This window comes from Nothobranchius furzeri, chromosome 6, assembly GCF_043380555.1.
Source record: "Nothobranchius furzeri strain GRZ-AD chromosome 6, NfurGRZ-RIMD1, whole genome shotgun sequence".
Lineage (NCBI taxonomy): Eukaryota > Metazoa > Chordata > Actinopteri > Cyprinodontiformes > Nothobranchiidae > Nothobranchius > Nothobranchius furzeri.
The window spans coordinates 65255315-65278257 of record NC_091746.1 but is presented as its reverse complement, the minus strand read 5'-3'; the positions used below and the strand labels follow the sequence as shown (position 1 = coordinate 65278257).

General features: G+C 43.7%; 1 protein-coding gene across 3 annotated transcripts in view; it reads left to right on the top strand.

Moving 5' to 3' along the window:
* Positions 1-22943, top strand: part of erbin (erbb2 interacting protein) — a 104522-nt gene that overhangs the window by 35977 nt on the left and 45602 nt on the right. For all 3 annotated transcript variants that reach the window (XM_070552447.1, XM_054744553.2, XM_054744551.2), the window contains exons 2-6: positions 568-762; positions 1038-1155; positions 3111-3189; positions 3337-3426; positions 7235-7291. In XM_070552447.1, the coding sequence (XP_070408548.1) occupies positions 577-762; positions 1038-1155; positions 3111-3189; positions 3337-3426; positions 7235-7291 (530 nt within the window). In that variant the 5' untranslated portion in view covers positions 568-576. The remainder of the gene's footprint in view (positions 1-567; positions 763-1037; positions 1156-3110; positions 3190-3336; positions 3427-7234; positions 7292-22943) is intronic.

The window sequence follows — 22943 nt, the reverse complement described above, 5'->3', positions numbered from 1 at the left end:
GATGGAATATTTGTTCAGTATTTAATCAGTTGAAATAAAAGCTGAAGAGCAGCAGGCCTACTGTATTATCCTTGAACGTTGTAATGAAACGACTGTTTACAGTTGGGACGTGTGGTGAGCAGCGACAGCAGTGTTGACTGGGATAAGAGTGGTTCGCCTCATACTGCTTTACAGGAAACGTATGTTTATCAGATATCAGCCTCTCGTGAACCACGAGTCCCAGAAACCTCTCGCCCTAGGCATCCCTAAAGAAAACGAGAGTTCAAACATTCAAAAATGTGAAATGATTATTTTTTCGTCACAGCTGAGGCAAATCCATTACCGTCTTTGCTGTTAACCGTTCTCTGCTGACTGAATGCTCATACATTTGAAAGTGTCCTTTTATATTGGAACTAGACTCTTTTTGGACACTACAGATGAAGAATAACCTTGTTTTTTTTAGTAGTTATGGATCAGAAGTAAAGATGAGAATGGTGGGGGTGAGATCTGAATTAGAAGAGTATTTTATGGTTTTTGGACTCATACTTCTTGTTGCTCATCCTCCACTCCTCTTGGTGTTCCCTGTAGTCCCTGAGGATGTCAAAGCGGAGCTTGTTTGTGCGGCTAGTGCCGTGTCGCTGCCTGCGGGGTGAGGAGGAGGCGGTGACATCGCTGGACTACTCCCACTGCAGCCTGGAGACTGTTCCTAAGGAGATCTTTAGCTTTGAGAAGACCCTGCAGGAACTTTACCTCGATGCCAACCAGATCGAGGAGCTGCCTAAAGTAAGACATGCAGATGTTTCATGTCATGCTGGTTTCCCTTTTAGTTTTCATACGTGTATCCATTAATACTGTCAGTAGAAAACGTTTCTACCCTTGGGAATGATTCCCCTTGAAGGCATTTAGTAAAACGGCTACCGTCAGACCGCTGCTGGAGCTTCTGAGCATAGTTTTTGTTTATTTACTCACACTGACCTTTGCACACTTGATCACTTATTGTAAATGATAAGTCAACCTTAATAATTATAGATGAACTTGTTTGTTTCCTCCTCTTCCAGCAACTGTTTAACTGCCAGTTACTCAACCGGCTGAGCATGCCAGATAATGACCTAACGGTGTTGCCAGCAGCGATCGCCAACCTCGTCAACCTCAGAGAGCTTGATGTCAGCAAAAACAGTAAGCAAATTAATGGATCATTTATACTGTGCACCTCTATTTCCTTTGGAATAATGGCTGATGTTGAACGTTGCAGTTTATTTTGAGCAACAGGTTAAATCAGTCTCAGAACCAGGTGAACTCGGCACCAGCTACGCTTCAGTGACCTGTGTGAAAACAGGTCTTGGCTTCCTGAAACTGTGTCTGACATTTATTGATAAGAGGAACAAATTTTCCAAGAAAAGATTTACCCAACACTTGTGTTTGGGTTACATCACGGAGGTTATTGGATAAAAATCCAAAGCAGGTTTAGCAAATCTCACGTCACAACTCTTTGTGAGTCAGAGCCGCTGATAGTAGCTGCACAAGTCCAGACGAGCAGTTTCAGAGACTTTCTCTCAACGATGCAGCAATTAAATATCAGCGGGTTCCACTCCGATTCAGAGGTTTCCACTTAAAGCTGAAGCTCCCTGCCTTTCTGATCATCTTTCTGAATAAAACATTGGTTGAACGTTGTTTATGCTTTACGTGTCATGCTTATTCTGAGTGCACAGCTCCTTGTGCTAAGAGCTGTGGACTCCGAAGCAAAACAAAAATAAAACTCGAGACCTAATCAAGTTTGTTTCCTTGTATTTGAAACTTCAGGAAGATTTAGTTAGGTCTGCGTGCCGGAACAATTGGTAGCAATGTTTCCTCACAATGGTAAGGTTGCAAGTTTGAATCCTGGCTGCAGCCTTAATGTGTGGAGTTGGCCTATTCTCCTTATGCATGCATGAGTTTCCCCTACAGACCTAAAACATGCTTGTTGGATTAACTTGAGGCTCTAAATTGTCCCTGGGTAGCATTGGGTACAGAATTCGATACTGTTTAAGGTACCGACCGAATTCCATAGTACCGACTGAGCACCGATTCACGTCATTTGAAACGATGCCTTGTTTCGGTACCCGTCCTTCATAACGAGAACTTGCCTAGACAGCTGCGCATGAGCAAGAGCGTTATGTTGTCGGTCGCTGCGAGCCAGTTGTAAACAGAGCAGCATGGTAGAAAGAACGCACGCTAACTGGGTGATGATGAAACCAGTGACAACGATCTAAGTGAGACATCCTCATCTTAATCTGCTCCGGTAGGTAAATAAAATGTTTAAGATAACGTTAGCTTGATATGTTCGCTTCCGTTCCGCTAATGGTGCGTTCGGTTTCTCCTTGGAACTCCGAATTTCCGCCTAGAAGAACATGAACGCGCTCTAAAGTTTGGCTTCACTTTACTAAATGCGACGGGTGATTGGGTCAAGATGAAACCAGCGACAACGATCTAAGTGTGATGCATCATCGTTTTAATCTGCTCCAGCAGTTAAATAAACTGTTTAAGATAACGTTAGCTTGATATGTTAGCTTCCATTGCCACCATTGTTATCAGCTAATGGTGTATTCGCTTTCTCCTCGGAAATTCTAACTTCCCAGTAGGAAAAATCAAAGAAAAAAGACGGCAAAAGGAATGAAGATACACAGTAAATTTAGTTCACAGTAAAGATGTTTGCTTCCGTTTAATTATCAGCTTATAAAACTACAAGGACGATGTTAAAATACAGTTGTATGTTATTAATCGTGATATTTATCAAATATGGTTATATATTGAGAAAATATATATATTTAATTATAAAAGATAATTAAAATATGAAACACTCAAAAGTACCTAAAATTGGTACCGTTAAGTACCGATATCGATTCCTAGGTACCGGGAATTAGTACCGAATCGATTCAAATGTCAAAGGTACCCATCCCTATCTCTGGGTGTGAGTGGGTTTCCCTGTGATGGACTGGAGACCTGTCCAGGCCAGGGTGTCCCCCTGCCTTTTGCCTGATGACGTCTGGATTTGTTTTTTCTCCTTTTAGTCCCGGGGAGAGTTTCTCCCTGTGAGGTATAAAATGGTACTTTTGGTTTCTAAGTGGCTGATGGGACCTTTGCTGTTCTCCCAGGTATCCAGGAGTTTCCAGAAAACATCAAGAACTGCAAAGTCCTGACTGTTGTGGAAGCCAGCGTGAATCCCATATCCAAGTGAGTGCGCCGCTCCCTCTTACACGAGGGCTTCTGAGCACATTTTAATTAAAAGTCACACATGGAATCTTACTTTGCCAAGTTTCGAATTTTGGATCAGTTTTTAAGAGGCTTTGTGTGATCGAATGCTCATCTTCTGTGTTTTAGACTCCCAGAGGGCTTCACACAGCTCTTAAATCTGACGCAGCTCTACGTGAACGATGCCTTCCTGGAGTTCTTACCAGCCACCTTCGGCAGGTCAGTTTTTTCTCTGACGGTTGTTTACTGGATGTAGCGGAACATGCTTTGTTTGACTGGACATCAGTGATTTTCTAATTAGATTGTAGTAGTTATCCGTAAAGAACTAAAAATGAACACAAAACCTTTGTTTGCTTTCGGCGTTTCCCATCAGAGGTCGCCTCAACGAATCGCCCTGCTCCGTCTAACCCTATCCTCTACGAGGGTCTGCATCCAAGCCTGTTTTTCCCCTCAGCCCACTGGACCAAACTTTGTTTAGAGCTACAGCTGTCAAACCTTTTGAAAATGTGTATAGAACAGCAACCAGCCCCTAAGCAGCAGAGGAGTAGAGCAAATAAAGAAACTGGAGTTGTTTCTCGATTTTACTCACTAATAAAAAGATCTTGGCTTAGATACTCATGTACCTGTGAATCATCACTGCTGTAAAGTGCTGGAAAATCTTCAAAAATCGCATTGAAACTACAGATGGGCGATATAGCCTAAAATCTATATTGCGATATAATTTGAAAAATGCGCGGTAACTGTATATATTAGAGGTGTGAATCTTCACTTGTCTCCCGATTCGATTACGATTATTGGGTCAACGATTCAATTCGATTCGATATCCCGATGCATCCCGATTATTTTATATTGATTTGTTTTCATCGATAAATAGAAGGTGTCAGATAATTGCTTTTTTATTTTTTTTTATCAAAAACCGTAAGTGACACAACCTGCCATCCCTCAAAAGCTCTCCATTCCCAACAGGTTAGGACAAAACATTTTAAACATTTAAGATTTAACAAAGTAAAACAATCTTTTTCCTCGTTCAACAACCACGCCTCAGGCTGAGAAAAACACGCTTTGCAAAAACTCACAAAATCTAAAAAAGTACTGAAAACCTTCAGGACACATAATGTAATAATAAAATACATAATGGGTTCATATATGAGTGTTTAATGTCTCTGAGCAGCTCTACAGTCCAATATTTATGCCGCAGTTGAAGGGTGTCAGAAATAACACCAAATGAAATGTTTGACTTAATTTCATTTGAACCCAGTGGTTCATTTCTGAAATGTTGGAGAATGAATCAAGTTCTGTTTGATGCAGAAAACAATAAAACATAAAACGAATTCTAAACTTCCAATAATATTTAAGATGTGTGTTTTATTCTTTCTGATAATAACACCAGCAGAAGGCTGTGGGCTGGATTAGGATTAAATTACCCAGCTGATGGATCTCCTTCACTAACCAGCTAACTACAAACCTTTCCACCAACCTGTCCTGTGGGACCCTCACCATGTAACCCTCATGTCCATGCTGTCTCTGGAGGAGCAGATAGGAGACAAGTCTCCTGTAACCTAAAATGGACCAAAGCTTCCTCCCAGTTTCTCTTTAAGCTGAATTTAACATCAGTTTATCATCATGAAACAAAAGAATAAAATGGAACAAGAACTTCTATCTTCTATTTCTCTCTCCTTTTAATTTCTCCGTGTCCCTAAATAAGAGCCAGATGATTACGCTGCAGCCACCGTCATTGACCCCGCCCCCTCCCCAAGACCGGATCTCCCTACATTACAACAAGCAGTCTGACTGAGCGCTTCCAGGAGAAATAATAATTAAATTATGAAAAAAACGCGTGTTTGGAGCATCGGTTTGGAGGAGCGTCCTCCGATCGTCTCTCTTGTGTGAGCAGACAGTCTCTCTCTCTCTCTCTCTCTCTCTCTCTCTCAGTCGCTGATCGAGCGAGTGGAGCGCGCCGCACGACAACCCGCTCAATTAACATAATTCACGGCCCAAATCCAACAGAACCGGTCGGGCTGATTCGGTTCCGGTTCAGTCTCAGGTTACAACTCTAGGCTCAGCCCTGCAGTACCACATTAAGGCGGAACCACTTAGTAAATGTGGAGGACGCTCACTCTGATAGATTTGGATGCAGCGCTGGTACTGCCGTTAAAAACAAAACTACATATATAATTGATTATGCCGTACTCTCCTACGATGCAGAATCGTTTATGTCCGCATCCCGATGCATCGATTATTTGATTATTTTCCTCAGCTCTAGTATATATTGCGATGTATGACTTTCTTTTGTATATATGTCAACGACTGATTCTAAACATACTCACATACCAGATACATTGCAGCAGCAGAATAAACACACTTCAAACAGTATAAAATGCCATTTTAAGAAAATTTATTGTGCAAAAATCAAAAAGCTTTACGAGTAATATTTAAGATGTGGAACAGATCTTATTCCAAAAAAATGGAACACACCATTCTTTAATAAAAATAAAATTTTGAATATTGTAGTTAAAAATACAAGTAAAAGTTAGCAAAACACAAAAGTTTTTAAAATAAAGTGAAAACCTCGTAACGTGGATCGAGTGTCTTAATCATGTCCGGAAAGCCGCTTTTCTCCACTGTAAGAAACGGCACCATGTCCTTACACAGGTACGTGGTAATGGCATTTGTAATATCAATCCACCGTTGATTATTTCTCTCATACTGAGTGCCTTTAGCAAATGCTTGTAAAATATCTGTCTGCTGGTGTGTAAGACCACCTTTTTTCTTACCGCTCGACTGATTGGGCGTTTGTGGAGGACGCAGTTTTTGGCTTTCTTCGTATTCCACAACGTGCTTCGTTTTGAGGTGGTAAAACAAATTGGATGTATTCCCTCTATTCGCTAATACTTTCTTCCGGCATACTTTGCAGATTATATTGTTCTGCTCCGCATCCGACTCCTTAAAGCCAAACCAAGTCCAAATGACCGATGTTGCACCGGTCTTCTTTACAAGAACCTCCTCCTCCTCCACCACAGGCTCCATGCTTTCAGCCTCAACAAACGCCGCTTGATGATGTGATCAACATGCGCTACCGCGATAGGCCGATATAGTCAAAATCTCTACCGTTGGCCAAATTAATATCATTTCTACCGTATACCGTTCATACCGCCCACCCCTACTTGAAACTGCTTGATAAGTGCTTGAATTGGGATTGGACAAATACGGAGGGACCTTGACTCTTTAAAATAATTCTGTCCAATCTCAAACTGTATAGAGAGGTGTGCAAATCCTTGGATTTTGTTTATGAAGGACTATCAGAGAAGCTCTAAGTTGTGTCCATTTCAGTGTTTGTTAATTTTAAATGATAATGATAAATGAGCCGAACTTGTATAGTGCCTCTCAGAGTAAGGACTCCAAAGTGCTTTAAACTACAGTGCATCATTCATCCATTCACACACACATTCACACACTGATGGTGATGAGCTACAATGTAGCCACAGCTGTCCTGGGGCGCACTGACAGAGGGGAGGCTGCCGAGCACAGGTGCCACCGGTTCCTCTGACCACCACCAGCAGGCAAGGTGGGTTAAGTGTCTTGCCCAAGGACACAACAGCAGAATTCTCTGTCCGGAGCCGGGATCGAACCTGCAACCTTCTGATTACTGGACAACCCGCTCAACCTGTTAGGTGCTGCCCCAAGTTAGCTATGACAGCCAGCATTAAGTCCAAAAGTTATTTCTAGGGATTATTTTCAGACATTAAAATTCATACAGAGATTCAGTGTTTGCTTTTGCAAACACTAACGAATAATGAGCGCACACACTCAAACACACGCACGCACACGCACACACACACACACACACACACACACACACACACACACACACACACAGTGTCCTCATCCTGTCATAGGTCAGGACTGATGTTTATGAAAGCTGGTATGTAGTTTCAGCTGCTAAGTTGACTTGTTTTGATAAAACAGGTTGGCGGTTTATACGAAAACACCGTAACATCATTCTGACTCGTTATTTTCTTTCTTGCAGGTTGACAAAGCTACAGATTCTGGAGCTAAGGGAAAACCAGTTAAAGATGCTGCCAAAGTAGGTGGATTTTCTTACATTTTGAACGCAGAGAAAGTTAATTAGGCCCGAGCAGTGAAGCTGCGAAGGCCTATTGTATCTGCTCCGTTTATTATTAGGCCCGAGCAGTGAAGCTGCGAAGGCCTATTGTATCTGCTCCGTTTATTATTAGGCCCGAGCAGCGAAGCGCTGCGAAGGCCTATTGTATCTGCTCCGTTTATTATTATTACGCTTTCTTTTTTCTTCCGCGTCTTTGGGTGGCCTTTAGGGGGTCTTAGCATATCCAAAAAGTCACCAAATTCTGGCCCAATATAGAAAGTGCGTGAAATTTACGTATTTCACTGGCGATGTGAAAGTTGATAAAAAAGTGGCTCGACAGCGCCCCCTAAAGAGTGAAAAATACCCCTCTCCATAAAGCTTAGTTTATCGTACAGTTATGAAATTTGGTATACTGGTACTACTCAACAGTCCGCACAAAAAAGCCTCTTGCAACCATGGTCAATATAAAACAGGAAGTCGGCCATTTTGGGTTGAAATGGCGATTTTTAGCCGTTTTGGCCATTTCTAGGGTCTATATTTGGTTGAACAGTTTCGTCATTTTTCGTACCATAGTCTCAAAAATAGTGTGCCATCGAACAGAAGCGATGGACGCTTCAAATGAGAAAATAAAATTGACTTTTCGTAAATACTGAAGGGGCGGGGCCAGGCCTCAAAGTTCGAGCACTCGCCAAAAAAATTCAAATTGCTATAATTTCACAAATGAAAGAATTACAGTTAAAGTAACTTTCTATGGATAATCGTCATCGCCCCCCGAAGACAAATGAATGGTCGCTGGATGATGTCACACAAGCCCCGCCCCCTCAGGACTTAAAACGTCAAGTTTTACTGGGAAATTTTCCAAAATTCGCCCTGTCGAATAATCAGCCCGAATTTGTAGCAGGTAACTGAAGAGAAGTTGGCGTTGCTTGACGTCACTTTATGGGTGTTTTCTGCAGAAGGCGGGGCTGTGGCGACGCGGCGAAGTCAGGCGTACCGCCGTGACCATACATGTGCCTCCCATGTCGTCATTTCTATAGATACAGTCACGAAACGTCTTGTGAGTGATCCTAGTCCGGCCCCCCAAAAGATCTCATGTGAACATCAAATGGGCGTGGCCTATTTTCTGAAATAGCGCCCCCTAGGTCCATTAAAACTGTCAGCCCCAAGCCATGCTTTGACTGAGGAGTACGAAATTTGGTACACTAATGTGGGGTCTCAGGACCTACAAAAAAGTCTCTTTGAGCCAAGTGCAAAGTCGCACAGGAAGTCGGCCATTTTGGTCCAATTACTCGATTTAGTGGTTTTCACACACGTTATTAGGAGAATGATGTCTCGTCGTCCTTTCCACCTATCACCTTCAAACTCCTGCTATATAATCTTAAGACATAGAGGAAAAAATTCAACCGTCGGATTTTATACAAGTATAAAGGTGTGGGCGTGGCTAAGCCTCAAACTTTGACCTTTCGCCATTACATTACTTGACTTAACAACTCCCATGTGCATGATCAGATCTATATCAAACTCCGTCTGTGTGATCATTGACCACATCTCAAGACAATGACAATGTGGACAGCTGACATCACCTATGCCCCGCCCCCTGACTACAGGAAGTCTATTTTTTAATGGTGAAATGCCCATATTTGTCCCCTCTACTTTAGTCAACATGACACTAAGGTCATGCACTGTCTTCATGATGTTGTAATGACCATTCAGATCTGATAGCTTTTCAGAAAGGGAAGGGCTTTGATGCCACGGCGAATTCTGGCGTGACGCCGTGACCTTACGTTTGACTGTAACTTCCACTAACAACCTCCGATCTGCCCGAGACTGAACATGGCAATCAACAATCATGCCCTTTATTCAACGAGGCACACACCGTTGGTGGAAGTTGTGTAATGTCACCACAGCGCCCCCTACACACCATTAAAACTGTAATAACTCCTACAGACGAGGTCGTAACTGCACCAAACTTGCTATGTGTACTCACACAATGGCACCCACCACAGTCCTGTGGTAAGTTGTTGATATTGCTTTAGCTCCGCCCCCTGACAGATATTAGGCCCTTAATAACACATGCATGATGCAATTCACACCAAACTGCACACAAATGACTGTCATCAACCTACAAACTTCTTCATGGAATAATTCTTAAATTTGGGACAGCGCCCCCTAGATACAAAAAACCTTTGTAACTTCTGCAAAAAAGTTCCAAACTACATCAAACATTGTGGGAGTCATCACACATCTGCAATCAACACATGTATGTGATCACTTGTTCAATTCACTTTAACTCCACCCACTTACAGCTTTTTGTCTCTAGATGACCCATGCAACGTTTGATTGATTCCAAATTAACAGAAAACCATCTTTGATGACCAAAGATGACCTCTATGGCATTTACTTGTAAATGGTCACAACGCCCCCTAGATGGGTTCAAACTTTATTAACTTCTAAAGTCAAAGTCAGAATGGCATTATACTTGGCTTGTGACATCACGTGACTGCACCAAACACATTGATGTGGTTGTTGATTCAAATCCCTGTAGCTCCGCCCCTTTCAGCTCACTGGCTTTAGATAACACACACAACGTCCGTTTGATGCCAAAATAACAGAAAACTGTCCTTGTCAACCAAAGCTGACCTCAATGGGATTTTTCTGTAATTGATCACAGCGCCCCCTAGATAACTTTAACTTTCGAAAACTTTAATAAATATGGGCAAAAAAGCACTAAAGTTGGTCTGTGTCATCACACCAACAGTGTGCTAAAGATAAAGTATGCCCTAGTGGTGAGACATGTAATATAATGGTAGGCTCGGAGGGGATGCTGATTCAGGGTGAGGTGTGGATGAGGTGACTGTTAGCTTTTCTTGGTGTCAGGGTGGTGGACGTTTCAGTCCGTGGACGTGCCCTGGTGCCCCGTGCTGCCGGCCAGGACGGAGCGGCGGGGAGTTGGGTTTGGAGAGCATCGGGGATGGAGCGGAGGGGGTGCGGAAGGAGGGTGAGCATCTTCGCTGCGAGGGCCGAACGACGCTGCTTGCAGCTTTAATTAGGCCCGAGCAGCGAAGCGCTGCGAAGGCCTATTGTATCTGCTCCGTTTATTATTATTACGCTTTCTTTTTTCTTCCGCGTCTTTGGGTGGCCTTTAGGGGGTCTTAGCATATCCAAAAAGTCACCAAATTCTGGCCCAATATAGAAAGTGCGTGAAATTTACGTATTTCACTGGCGATGTGAAAGTTGATAAAAAAGTGGCTCGACAGCGCCCCCTAAAGAGTGAAAAATACCCCTCTCCATAAAGCTTAGTTTATCGTACAGTTATGAAATTTGGTATACTGGTACTACTCAACAGTCCGCACAAAAAAGCCTCTTGCAACCATGGTCAATATAAAACAGGAAGTCGGCCATTTTGGGTTGAAATGGCGATTTTTAGCCGTTTTGGCCATTTCTAGGGTCTATATTTGGTTGAACAGTTTCGTCATTTTTCGTACCATAGTCTCAAAAATAGTGTGCCATCGAACAGAAGCGATGGACGCTTCAAATGAGAAAATAAAATTGACTTTTCGTAAATACTGAAGGGGCGGGGCCAGGCCTCAAAGTTCGAGCACTCGCCAAAAAAATTCAAATTGCTATAATTTCACAAATGAAAGAATTACAGTTAAAGTAACTTTCTATGGATAATCGTCATCGCCCCCCGAAGACAAATGAATGGTCGCTGGATGATGTCACACAAGCCCCGCCCCCTCAGGACTTAAAACGTCAAGTTTTACTGGGAAATTTTCCAAAATTCGCCCTGTCGAATAATCAGCCCGAATTTGTAGCAGGTAACTGAAGAGAAGTTGGCGTTGCTTGACGTCACTTTATGGGTGTTTTCTGCAGAAGGCGGGGCTGTGGCGACGCGGCGAAGTCAGGCGTACCGCCGTGACCATACATGTGCCTCCCATGTCGTCATTTCTATAGATACAGTCACGAAACGTCTTGTGAGTGATCCTAGTCCGGCCCCCCAAAAGATCTCATGTGAACATCAAATGGGCGTGGCCTATTTTCTGAAATAGCGCCCCCTAGGTCCATTAAAACTGTCAGCCCCAAGCCATGCTTTGACTGAGGAGTACGAAATTTGGTACACTAATGTGGGGTCTCAGGACCTACAAAAAAGTCTCTTTGAGCCAAGTGCAAAGTCGCACAGGAAGTCGGCCATTTTGGTCCAATTACTCGATTTAGTGGTTTTCACACACGTTATTAGGAGAATGATGTCTCGTCGTCCTTTCCACCTATCACCTTCAAACTCCTGCTATATAATCTTAAGACATAGAGGAAAAAATTCAACCGTCGGATTTTATACAAGTATAAAGGTGTGGGCGTGGCTAAGCCTCAAACTTTGACCTTTCGCCATTACATTACTTGACTTAACAACTCCCATGTGCATGATCAGATCTATATCAAACTCCGTCTGTGTGATCATTGACCACATCTCAAGACAATGACAATGTGGACAGCTGACATCACCTATGCCCCGCCCCCTGACTACAGGAAGTCTATTTTTTAATGGTGAAATGCCCATATTTGTCCCCTCTACTTTAGTCAACATGACACTAAGGTCATGCACTGTCTTCATGATGTTGTAATGACCATTCAGATCTGATAGCTTTTCAGAAAGGGAAGGGCTTTGATGCCACGGCGAATTCTGGCGTGACGCCGTGACCTTACGTTTGACTGTAACTTCCACTAACAACCTCCGATCTGCCCGAGACTGAACATGGCAATCAACAATCATGCCCTTTATTCAACGAGGCACACACCGTTGGTGAAAGTTGTGTAATGTCACCACAGCGCCCCCTACACACCATTAAAACTGTAATAACTCCTACAGACGAGGTCGTAACTGCACCAAACTTGCTATGTGTACTCACACAATGGCACCCACCACAGTCCTGTGGTAAGTTGTTGATATTGCTTTAGCTCCGCCCCCTGACAGATATTAGGCCCTTAATAACACATGCATGATGCAATTCACACCAAACTGCACACAAATGACTGTCATCAACCTACAAACTTCTTCATGGAATAATTCTTAAATTTGGGACAGCGCCCCCTAGATACAAAAAACCTTTGTAACTTCTGCAAAAAAGTTCCAAACTACATCAAACATTGTGGGAGTCATCACACATCTGCAATCAACACATGTATGTGATCACTTGTTCAATTCACTTTAACTCCACCCACTTACAGCTTTTTGTCTCTAGATGACCCATGCAACGTTTGATTGATTCCAAATTAACAGAAAACCATCTTTGATGACCAAAGATGACCTCTATGGCATTTACTTGTAAATGGTCACAACGCCCCCTAGATGGGTTCAAACTTTATTAACTTCTAAAGTCAAAGTCAGAATGGCATTATACTTGGCTTGTGACATCACGTGACTGCACCAAACACATTGATGTGGTTGTTGATTCAAATCCCTGTAGCTCCGCCCCTTTCAGCTCACTGGCTTTAGATAACACACACAACGTCCGTTTGATGCCAAAATAACAGAAAACTGTCCTTGTCAACCAAAGCTGACCTCAATGGGATTTTTCTGTAATTGATCACAGCGCCCCCTAGATAACTTTAACTTTCGAAAACTTTAATAAATATGGGCAAAAAAGCACTAAAGTTGGTCTGTGTCATCACACCAACAGTGTGCTAAAGATAAAGTATGCCCTAGTGGTGAGACATGTAATATAATGGTAGGCTCGGAGGGGATGCTGATTCAGGGTGAGGTGTGGATGAGGTGACTGTTAGCTTTTCTTGGTGTCAGGGTGGTGGACGTTTCAGTCCGTGGACGTGCCCTGGTGCCCCGTGCTGCCGGCCAGGACGGAGCGGCGGGGAGTTGGGTTTGGAGAGCATCGGGGATGGAGCGGAGGGGGTGCGGAAGGAGGGTGAGCATCTTCGCTGCGAGGGCCGAACGACGCTGCTTGCAGCTTTAATTACGCTTTCTTTCTTTCTTTTTTCTTCCGCGTCTTTGACTGGCCTTTAGGGGGTCTTAGCATATCCAAAAAGTCACCAAATTCTGGCCCAATATTGAAAGTGCGTGAAATTTACGTATTTCACTGGCAATGTGAAAGTTCATAAAAGAATGGCTGAACAGCGCCCCCTAGAAAGTGAAAAATACCCCTCTCCATAAAGCTTAGTTTATCGTACAGTTATGAAATTTGGTACACTTGTAGAACTCAACAATACGCACAGAAAAGCCTCTTGCATCCATGGTCAATATCAAACAGGAAGTCGGCCATTTTGGACTAAAGTGGCCATTTTGACCCTGTTTCGGCCATTTCTTGGGTCTATATTTGGTTGAACAGTTTGGTCATTTTTCGCACGATCGTCTCAAAAATAGTGTGCGATCGAACAGAAGCGACGGACGATTAAAATGAGACAATAAAATTGACTTTTCGTAAATACTGAAGGGGCGGGACCAGGCCTCAAAGTTCGAGCACTCGCCAAAAAAATTCAAATTGCTATAATTTCATAAATGAAAGAATTACAGTTAAAGTAACTTTCTATGGACAATCATCATCGCCCCCCGAAGACAAATGAATGGTCAATTGATGATGTCACATAAGCCCCGCCCCTTCAGGACTTAAAAGGTCAAGTTTTACTGGGAAATTTTCCAAAATTTGCCCTTTCAAATAATCATCCCAAATTTGTATCAGGTAACTGAAGACAAGTTGGGGTTGCTTGGCGTCACTTTATGGGAGTTTTCTGCAGAAGGCGGGGCTGTGGCGGCGCGGCGAACTCAGGCGTACCACTTAGGCCTTACGTTTGCCTCCCATTTCGTCATTTCTAGAGATATCGCCACGAAACTTCTTGTGAGTGATGCTAGTCCGGCCCCCCAAAAAATCTGATGTGACATTCCGGTGGGCGTGGTCTATTTGTTGAAATAGCGCCCCCTAGGACCATTAAAACTGACAGCCCCAAGCCATGCTTTGACTGAGGATTACGAAATGTGGTACACTAATGTGGTGTCTCAGGACCTACAAAAAAGTCTCTTGGAGCCAAGTGCAAAGTCGCACAGGAAGTCGGCCATTTTGGTCCAAGTGCGTGATTTAGTGGTTTTCGCACACGTTGTTTGGAGAGTGATGCTCCGTCGCCCTTTTCACCAATCGCCTTCACACTTCTGCTATATACTCTTAAGACATAGATGAAAAAATTCAACCGTCGGAATTTAAATAAGTATAAAGGTGTGGGCGTGGCTAAGCCTCAAACTCTGACTTGTCGCCACGCCACTCTTTTTTTCACAGTTCCCTATTGGACTCCTTTTATCCAATCACCACCAAACAGTGGCAAATAGCAGCAGACAAGTTGAGGTCACTAGGTCTATAGTACTGGCAGGTTTCGAATAAAGGCGGGGCTTTGGGAGCATGGCGAAATTCGCCATCACGCCATGGAAATACGTTTGTCTCTCATTTCTTCAATCATTGTGACATTGCCACACAATTTCTGATGAGTGATCCTACTCTGACCCCTAATATAATTGGACAGCTGAAGTTTGTGGGCGTGGCCTATTTTCCAAAACAGTGCCCCCTAGGACCATTAAAACAGTCAGCCCCAAGCCATGCTTTGACTGAGGATCACAAAATTTGGCACACTAATGTAGTGTCTCAGGACCTACAAAAAAGTCTCTTGGAGCCAAGCGCAATGTCGCACAGGAGGTCGGCCATTTTGGTGCAATTACTCAATTAAGTGGTTTTCGCACACGTTATAAGGAGAATGATATCTCCTCGCCCTTTCCACCGATCACCTTCAAACTCCTGCTATATACTCTTAAGACATAGAGGAAAAAATTCAACCGTCGGATTTTAAATAAGTATAAAGGTATGGGCGTGGCTAAGCCTCAAACTTTGACCAGTCGCCATTACTTTATTTGACTTAATAACTCCCATGTGCATGATCAGATCAATTTCATACTTTGTCTGTGTGATCACTGACCACATCTGAAGACAGTGACAATGTGGACAGCTGACATCACCTAAGCCCCGCCCCCTGACTAAAGGAAGTCTATTGTTTTATGGTGAACTGCCCATATTTGTCCCCTCTAATTTAGTCAAGATGACACTAAGGTCATGCACTGTCTTCATGATGTTGTAATGACCATTCAGATCTGATAGCTTTTCAGAAAGTGAGGGGCTTTGATGCCATGGCGATTTCTGGCGTGACGCTGTGACCTTACGTTTGACTGTAACTTCCACAAACAGCCTCCGATTTGCCCGAGACTGAACATCACATCACCAGTGTGGTAAAGATAGAGTATCTCCTAGGGGTGAGACATGTAATGGTGGGCTCAGAAGGGATGCTGAGTCAGGGTGAGGTGTGGACGAGGAGGCCTTTCACGGTTTCCGGTGTTGGGGTGGCTGACTTTCTGTTCCGACAGGCATGCCCTGATGCCCTCGGCTGCCGGCCAGGATGGAGAAGCGCGGAGCCGGGTTTGGAGAGCGTCGGGGATGGAGCGGAGGGGGTGCTGAAGGAGGGCGAGCAGCTTCGCTGCGAGGGCCGAACGACGCTGCTTGCAGCTTTAATTTTTTTTCTTTCTTTCTTTCTTTCTTTCTTTTTTTTTCTTCCGCGTCTTTGGATGGCCTTTAGGGGGTCTTAGCATATCCAAAAAGTCACCAAATTCTGGCCCAATATAGAAAGTGCGTGAAATTTACGTATTTCACTGGCAACGTGAAAGTTGGTAAAAAAATGTTTCAACAGCGCCACCTGGAAAATTAAAAATACCCCTCCGCTTTGACCTTTTTTCATAGTAGAGTGATGAAATTTGGTACACTTGTAGAACTCAACAATACGCACAGAAAAGCCTCTTGCACCCATGGTCAATATCAAACAGGAAGTCGGCCATTTTGGACTAAAGTGGCCATTTTGACCCCGTTTTGGCCATTTCTAGGGTCTATATTTGGTTGAACAGTTTGGTCATTTTTCGCACGATCGTCTCAAAAATAGTGTGCGATCGAACAGAAGCGATGGACGATTAAAATGAGACAATAAAATTGACTTTTCGTAAATACTGAAGGGGCGGGACCAGGCCTCAAAGTTCGAGCACTCGCCAAAAAAATTCAAATTGCTATAGATTCATAAATGAAAGAATTACGGTTAAAGAAGTGTTCTATGGACAATCGTCGTCGCCCTCCGAAGACAAATGTATGGTCGATTGATGATGTCACATAAGCCCCGCCCCCTCAGGACTTAAAAGGTCAAGTTTTACTGGGAAATTTTCCAAAATTCGCCCTTTCCAATAATCACCCCAAATTTGTAGCGGGTAACTGAAGACTAGTTGGGGTTGCTTGGCGTCACCTTATGGGAGTTTTCTCCAGAAGGCGGGGCTGTGGCGGTGCGGCGAAGTCAGGCGTACCGCTTAGGCCTTACGTTTGCCTCCCATTTCGTCATTTCTAGAGATATCGCCACGAAACTTCTTGTGAGTGATCCTAGTCTGGCCCCCCAAAAGATCTGATGTGAAATTCTGGTAAGCATGGTCTATTTTCTGAAATAGCGCCCTCTAGGACCATTAAAACTGACAGCCCCAAGCCATGCTTTGACTGAGGTTCATAAAATTTGGCACACTAATGTAGTGTATCAGGACCTACAAAAAAGTCTCTGGGAGCCAAGCGCAATGTCGCACAGGAGGTCGGCCATTTTGGTCCAAGTACTCAATTTAGTGGTTTTCGCACACGTTATTAGGAGAATGATATCTCCTCGCCCTTTCCACCGATCACCTTCAAACTTCTGCTATATACTCTTAAGACATAGAGGAAAAAATTCAACCGTCAGATTTTAAATAAGTATAAAGGTGTGGGCGTGGCTAAGCCTCAAACTTTGACCTGTCGCCACGCCACACTTTTTCACAGCTCCCTATTGGACTCCTTTTAACCAATCACCAGCAATCACTGGCAAATAGCAGCGGACAAGTTGAGGTCACTTGGTTTATAGTACTGGCAGGTTTCGAATAAAGGCGGGTCTTTGGGAGCATGGCGAAATTCACCATCACGCCATGGAAATACGTTTGTCTCTCATTTCTTCAATCATTGTGACATCACCACACAATTTCTGATGAGTGATCTTACTCTGACCCCTAATAGAATTGGACAGCTGAAGTTTGTGGGCGTGGCCTATTTTCTGAAATAGCGCCCCCTAGGACCATTAAAACTATCAGCCCCAAGCCATGCTTTGACTGAGGATCACGAAATTTGGCACACTAATATAGTGTCTCAGGACCTACAAAAAAGTCTCTTGGAGCCAAGTACAATGTCGCACAGGAGGTCGGCCATTTTGGTCCAAGTACTCGATTTAGTGGTTTTCGCACACGTTATTAGGAGAATGATGTCTCGTCGTCCTTTCCACCGATCACCTTCAAACTCCTGCTATATACTCTTAACACATAGAGGAAAAAATTCAACCGTCGGATTTTAAATAAGTATAAAGGTGTGGGCGTGTCTAAGCCTCAAACTTTTACCAGTCGCCATTACATTACTTGACTTAATAACTCCCATGTGCATGATCAGATCAATTTCAAACTTTGTCTGTGTGATCACTGACCACATCTGAAGACAGTGACAATGTGGACAGCTGACATCACCTAAGCCCCGCCCCCTGACTACAGGAAGTCTACTGTTTTATGGTGAAATGCCCATATTTGTCCCCTCTAATTTAGTCAACATGACACTAAGGTCATGCACTGTCTTCATAATGTTGTAATGACCATTCAGATCTGATAGCTTTTCAGAAAGGGAGGGGCTTTGATGCCATGGCGATTTCTGGCGTGACGATGTGACCTTACGTTTGACTGTAACTTCCACAAACAGCCTCCGATTTGCCCGAGACTGAACATCACATCACCAGTGTGGTAAAGATAGAGTATCTCCTAGTGGTGAGACGTGTAATGGTGGGCTCAGAGGGGATGCTGAGTCAGGGTGAGGTGTGGACGAGGAGGCCATTCACGGTTTCTGGTGTCGGGGTGGTTGACTTTCTGTTCCGCCAGACTTGCCCTGGTGCCCCTGGCTGCCGGCCAGGACATAGAAGCGCGGAGCTGGGTTTGGAGAGCATCTGGGATGGAGAGGAGGGGGCGCGGACGGAGGACGAGCAGCTTCGCTGCGAGGGCCGAACGACGCTGCTTGCAGCTTTAATTTAAAATTGGGTTTATTGTTGAAACAAGACACAAGACGACTCAGTAATGTTTATATAAAAATCCAACCTCTAGAGAATGAATCTCTAGAGTTATGGACTCGACACGGGAGGCAACATCGCCTCTCCTCCATTCATTTTCGGTGAGTCATGTGCGACAAGGTGATAATCGCGATTCTCCCTCATGCTTAGCATCACGCAAAAAACGGGCATGTGAAATGTTGTGCTCGTGCAAGTTTCGTGCATAGGCGAGCCAGCGACGCAATCCCATAAAGTTGAGAAAAGTTCAAATTTTCATTGCTGGCACTCAGACAAGGACCAATCAATAATAATAATAATAATACATTTTATTTAAAAGCGCCTTTCAGGACACCCAAGGTCACTTTACAGAAAACACGTGATAAAATACAATAAAACAATAATAAAACCCAAACAAGAAAAAACAAAGAGAGAAACAGTTCAATAAAATCAGAGGTTGTAGGCAGATTTAAACATATGTGTTTTGAGTTTTGATTGGAAAAGGGTACAACTGTCGATGTTCCTGATGTCGGGGGGAAGTGAGTTCCAGAGACGGGGAGCAGAGCGGCTGAAAGCTCTGCTCCCCATGGTAGCGAGACGGGCAGAAGGAACCGCAAGATGGATGGAAGAAGATGATCTGAGTGAACGGGACGGGGTGTGAATACTTATAAGGTCTGAGATATATGGAGGAGAGAGGTTGTGGATTGCTTTGAAGGTATGGAGGAGAATTTTGAAGATGGACCTGAATTTAACTGGGAGCCAGTGAAGCTGCTGGAGAACCGGGGTGATGTGGTGAAAGGAAGGGGTTCTGGTGATAATACGGGCTGCTGAATTCTGGACCATTTGCAGTTTATGAAGGAGTTTGTTGGGGAGACCATAAAGAAGTGGATTGCAATAGTCGATACGGGAGGTGACGAGGCTGTGGACGAGAATGGCGGCAGTGTGATGGGTCAGTGAGGGACGGAGACGGTTTATGGAACGTAGATGGAAGTATGCTGACCGAATTATGTTATTAATGTGAGCTTGAAAAGAAAGTGAGCTGTCAAGAATGACACCTAGACTCTTGACGTGAGGGGAGGGGGAGACTATGGCGCTGTCAATTGTTAAAGAAAAGCTGTCAGATGTTGAGAGGGTGGAGTTAGTGCCAACTAGAAGAAGTTCAGTTTTATTGCCGTTGAGTTTGAGGAAATTAGAGGTGACACCAATCAGCGGAGGTTTCATTAACTGATCAATGAGCGGACAGAACGCTTCTCAGTACATCCCTGGGAAAAGACACTTATTGTTGCCAGAATTAATACATCAAGTAAGTTTATCTAGTGCATTAGCAAACCTGAATACAAGACATTCGTGTATTTAACTAAACTGCTTTAATCACCCAAAGTTCCCGCCAATCTGACGGCCAATCCAAACAACAGAAGACTTTATATTCGCCCAGGAATAGAGCGCGCCGCTGGCTTTTGCTGCTGCCGTGTGTCAGCTTATCAAAGCAAAAACAATTTTCGCTGATCGCGGTCGTTTGTCGCCTGCCATGTGGGTTGATGTTCTGCCCTAAAGGTTGCCCTCGGCTTGGAGGATGTTAGGTGTTTCAGCCAGTCATTTCACCATTATTAACTATTTTGTTTTTCCTGGTTGTGTGGAGAGACGGGTCAAACACCCCCACACAACCAGGTCTACATCTACGGGGGCCTGTAGTGGCCAAAACACCAAACCACCAACACCAAAATGTAAAATATAAGAAATAATTTATTAAATGATTAAAAATATATTTAAAATGAGCAAAAATAGACAATTGTGATTAAAAAATGTAAAGAAAGAGAGAGAGTGAATAGGAAATAGAGAAATCAGTGGATCCTGAGGAAGGTGGAAAAGGTGGGGAGAGCAGAACAAGGAGAGGGTAATGAACATCACACCAGAACCAGCCTGAACAAGTGAGTTTTCAGCTGCTTTTAAAGGAGACCACTGAGTCCACTGATCTCAGGCTCGGGGGGGAGAGAGTTCCAGAGTCTGGAGGCCACAGCAGCAAATGATCTGTCACCTTTGACCTTTAGCCTGGTGCCGCACAACCAGTAGGCTTTGGTCACTGGACCTTAGGGACCTGCTGGGGGTGTGGGGGCTGAGAAGATCACCAATGCATGATGGTGCTTGTCCATGTAAGGCCCTATAGACTGGAACACCATGTTTTCCTTACGCTGCGTGACCCACGTGAGCGTGATCCTCTGCCTCGTGGATTTGTTTACCTCATGTATTTTGGAAAGTTGACTGGAATCCTGGTGAATGACATCCTAGAGACCACCCCTAGTTTCCACCTATGGAATGTAGATTATTTTTCAGGAATTATAAAAGTATTATAAACAAACATATAGCTTTGACTCTTAACTGATTTTTTAAATAAAAACTTTATGGGAAGAATAATGTCGGGATACAAATTTTTCGGAATTTCAACTAAAATGTACGGAGATATAATTCTGGTGGACTGTGGCCAGCCCTACGGTGTTACTGTAGGAGTCGTCCTTGTGTTATGAACTTCCTGTTACCTTCCTCTCACACCCTTTGATGAATCGCTGCTTGTCCTCCTTCCTGCCTCCCTTTTTATTCCCACACCTCTGACTGGCGAATTGCGTATTAAATTCCCCTGTGTTACATAAAGACCTCCTGTCCTCGGCCGCTTGCTGTGACAGGTTTTATAATCCGCACAGCAGTGAGGATTATTTCACCTTTTTCGCAGGAAGACTGAAAAGGCTCCAGGTGTTTTTCACAGAAGTTGCTTCTCTCTTTTAGTTCTTTTTCTTTCTTTTCTATTTTCACGCTCCACTTGCCGTATCACTTCATGTCCTTCCCACTTTTCCTTGAGTGTTCCGTCCCCGTGACCGAGTTTCCTTTTGTCATCCCACCGTCACAGCGGTGCGTCTTCTCACCGTGTTTATGTGACTGAGGCCAGACCTGTTGAAAACTGGAGGCCTGATGATGAAAAGGACTGATGATCTGGACCGTTGCCAGAGCAACGCATAAGCATTTCACCGATGTAAACAAATGTGCCGCGCACAAAAGAGGCACCGCAGAATTCCTTTCAGGGCTTCCGTATAGAAATGTGTCCCCTTTCTCCGGCGGTTTCCCACTGCGTCCACACACACACACACACACACACACACACACACACACACACACACACACACTGGATTTGAAACAGTCCTGCCGTGCTCATCACAACTTGGGGTCACAAGTTTTTGTGTTTTATTTTTTTTCCCCACCCCTCCAGTGACCTCACTTTGTGTCTGAGCCATGCAGCTTATTCTGTCTCTGGTGTTCCTGCCAGCTTCGATGTAAGGACGTGATAAGCTGCTTAATGCTCCGTTTCGTAGTCATGAATCACTCCAAATAGGTTTAAATGACTTCTATAATTTGTGGATATATGTTTGACATTCTGCTTTATGAGACGCGTTAAAACAAAACACGATTCCACAGCGACGGGCCTCAGGAACGCTTTGACTCAACTATTTGTAGCTTGAAAGTTACGAGCTCAGAGCTGATTTGATTTTAAATTTGACATGAAAACAGTAAATAAGTAAATACTTTCCTCTGCTTCCTAGATCGACTGATTCACGTTTTTTCTTCTCGATTTGAGAAAAATTATTATTATTTTTTGTTCATAATTATCAAGAAAAGTATGCATTGGAACAGTCTTGATTTTATTATCAGCTTGGTTTTCAGCACAGCGGGGGGAATGCGAGGCTGTGACCTGAATGTGTAGAGAATATTCCGGAGCGAGGCTTGGGGGCTAGCTAGCATACATTTTCCATTATTTAAAGTGTAATTCTGTCATCACGCCTGAGCTTTTAAAGCTATTTTCTTTGTTAACCTAAAATTAGTCAGTGATGAGAGGAAAGAGAACCTGATGACTGTCTAAAAATTGGTTAAAATACCCATTAAAACGGACCGAAGTTTCTGTTGGCTTGTTTTTGGAAGCAGATGGTCCACGTCACTTTTATTTGTGTTGAATAACTAGAGCGTAAGTTGTCATTTTCTTCTGGTTTGAGAGATTTCCAAGAAGTCCTTAGAGGAATATTTTGTTATTTCTAATGTGGTAATGGATTGATGAGCTAACGGCTAGTTTGAGTGCAATCAGGACTAAAGTGAGTTGGTGCCGTTTAGGCTAGCATTGTTACGTAAACATTGATAACACCAGTTTTGCTTTATGCTGTTAGTGGAAAAACTGCTGCCAGTCGAACCCCTGGATGCCCTTTACTGCTGCTGATATTAATGTTTGTACATAAAGCTGAGCGATAAAACAATGGCGGTATATAACTCAAAATAAGTTTTGCTTGATAGACATATGACAACAGGTTGATGTAAACCTTCGATTTAAGGAATAGACGGCAAGCCAATCAAGTGTTGCTCCTCGCTGGACCGATCATGTGGCACAGTAGCAGCCTGATGTGCGAACGGCTAATGTCTGTGCAGCTGTAGTCTCTTT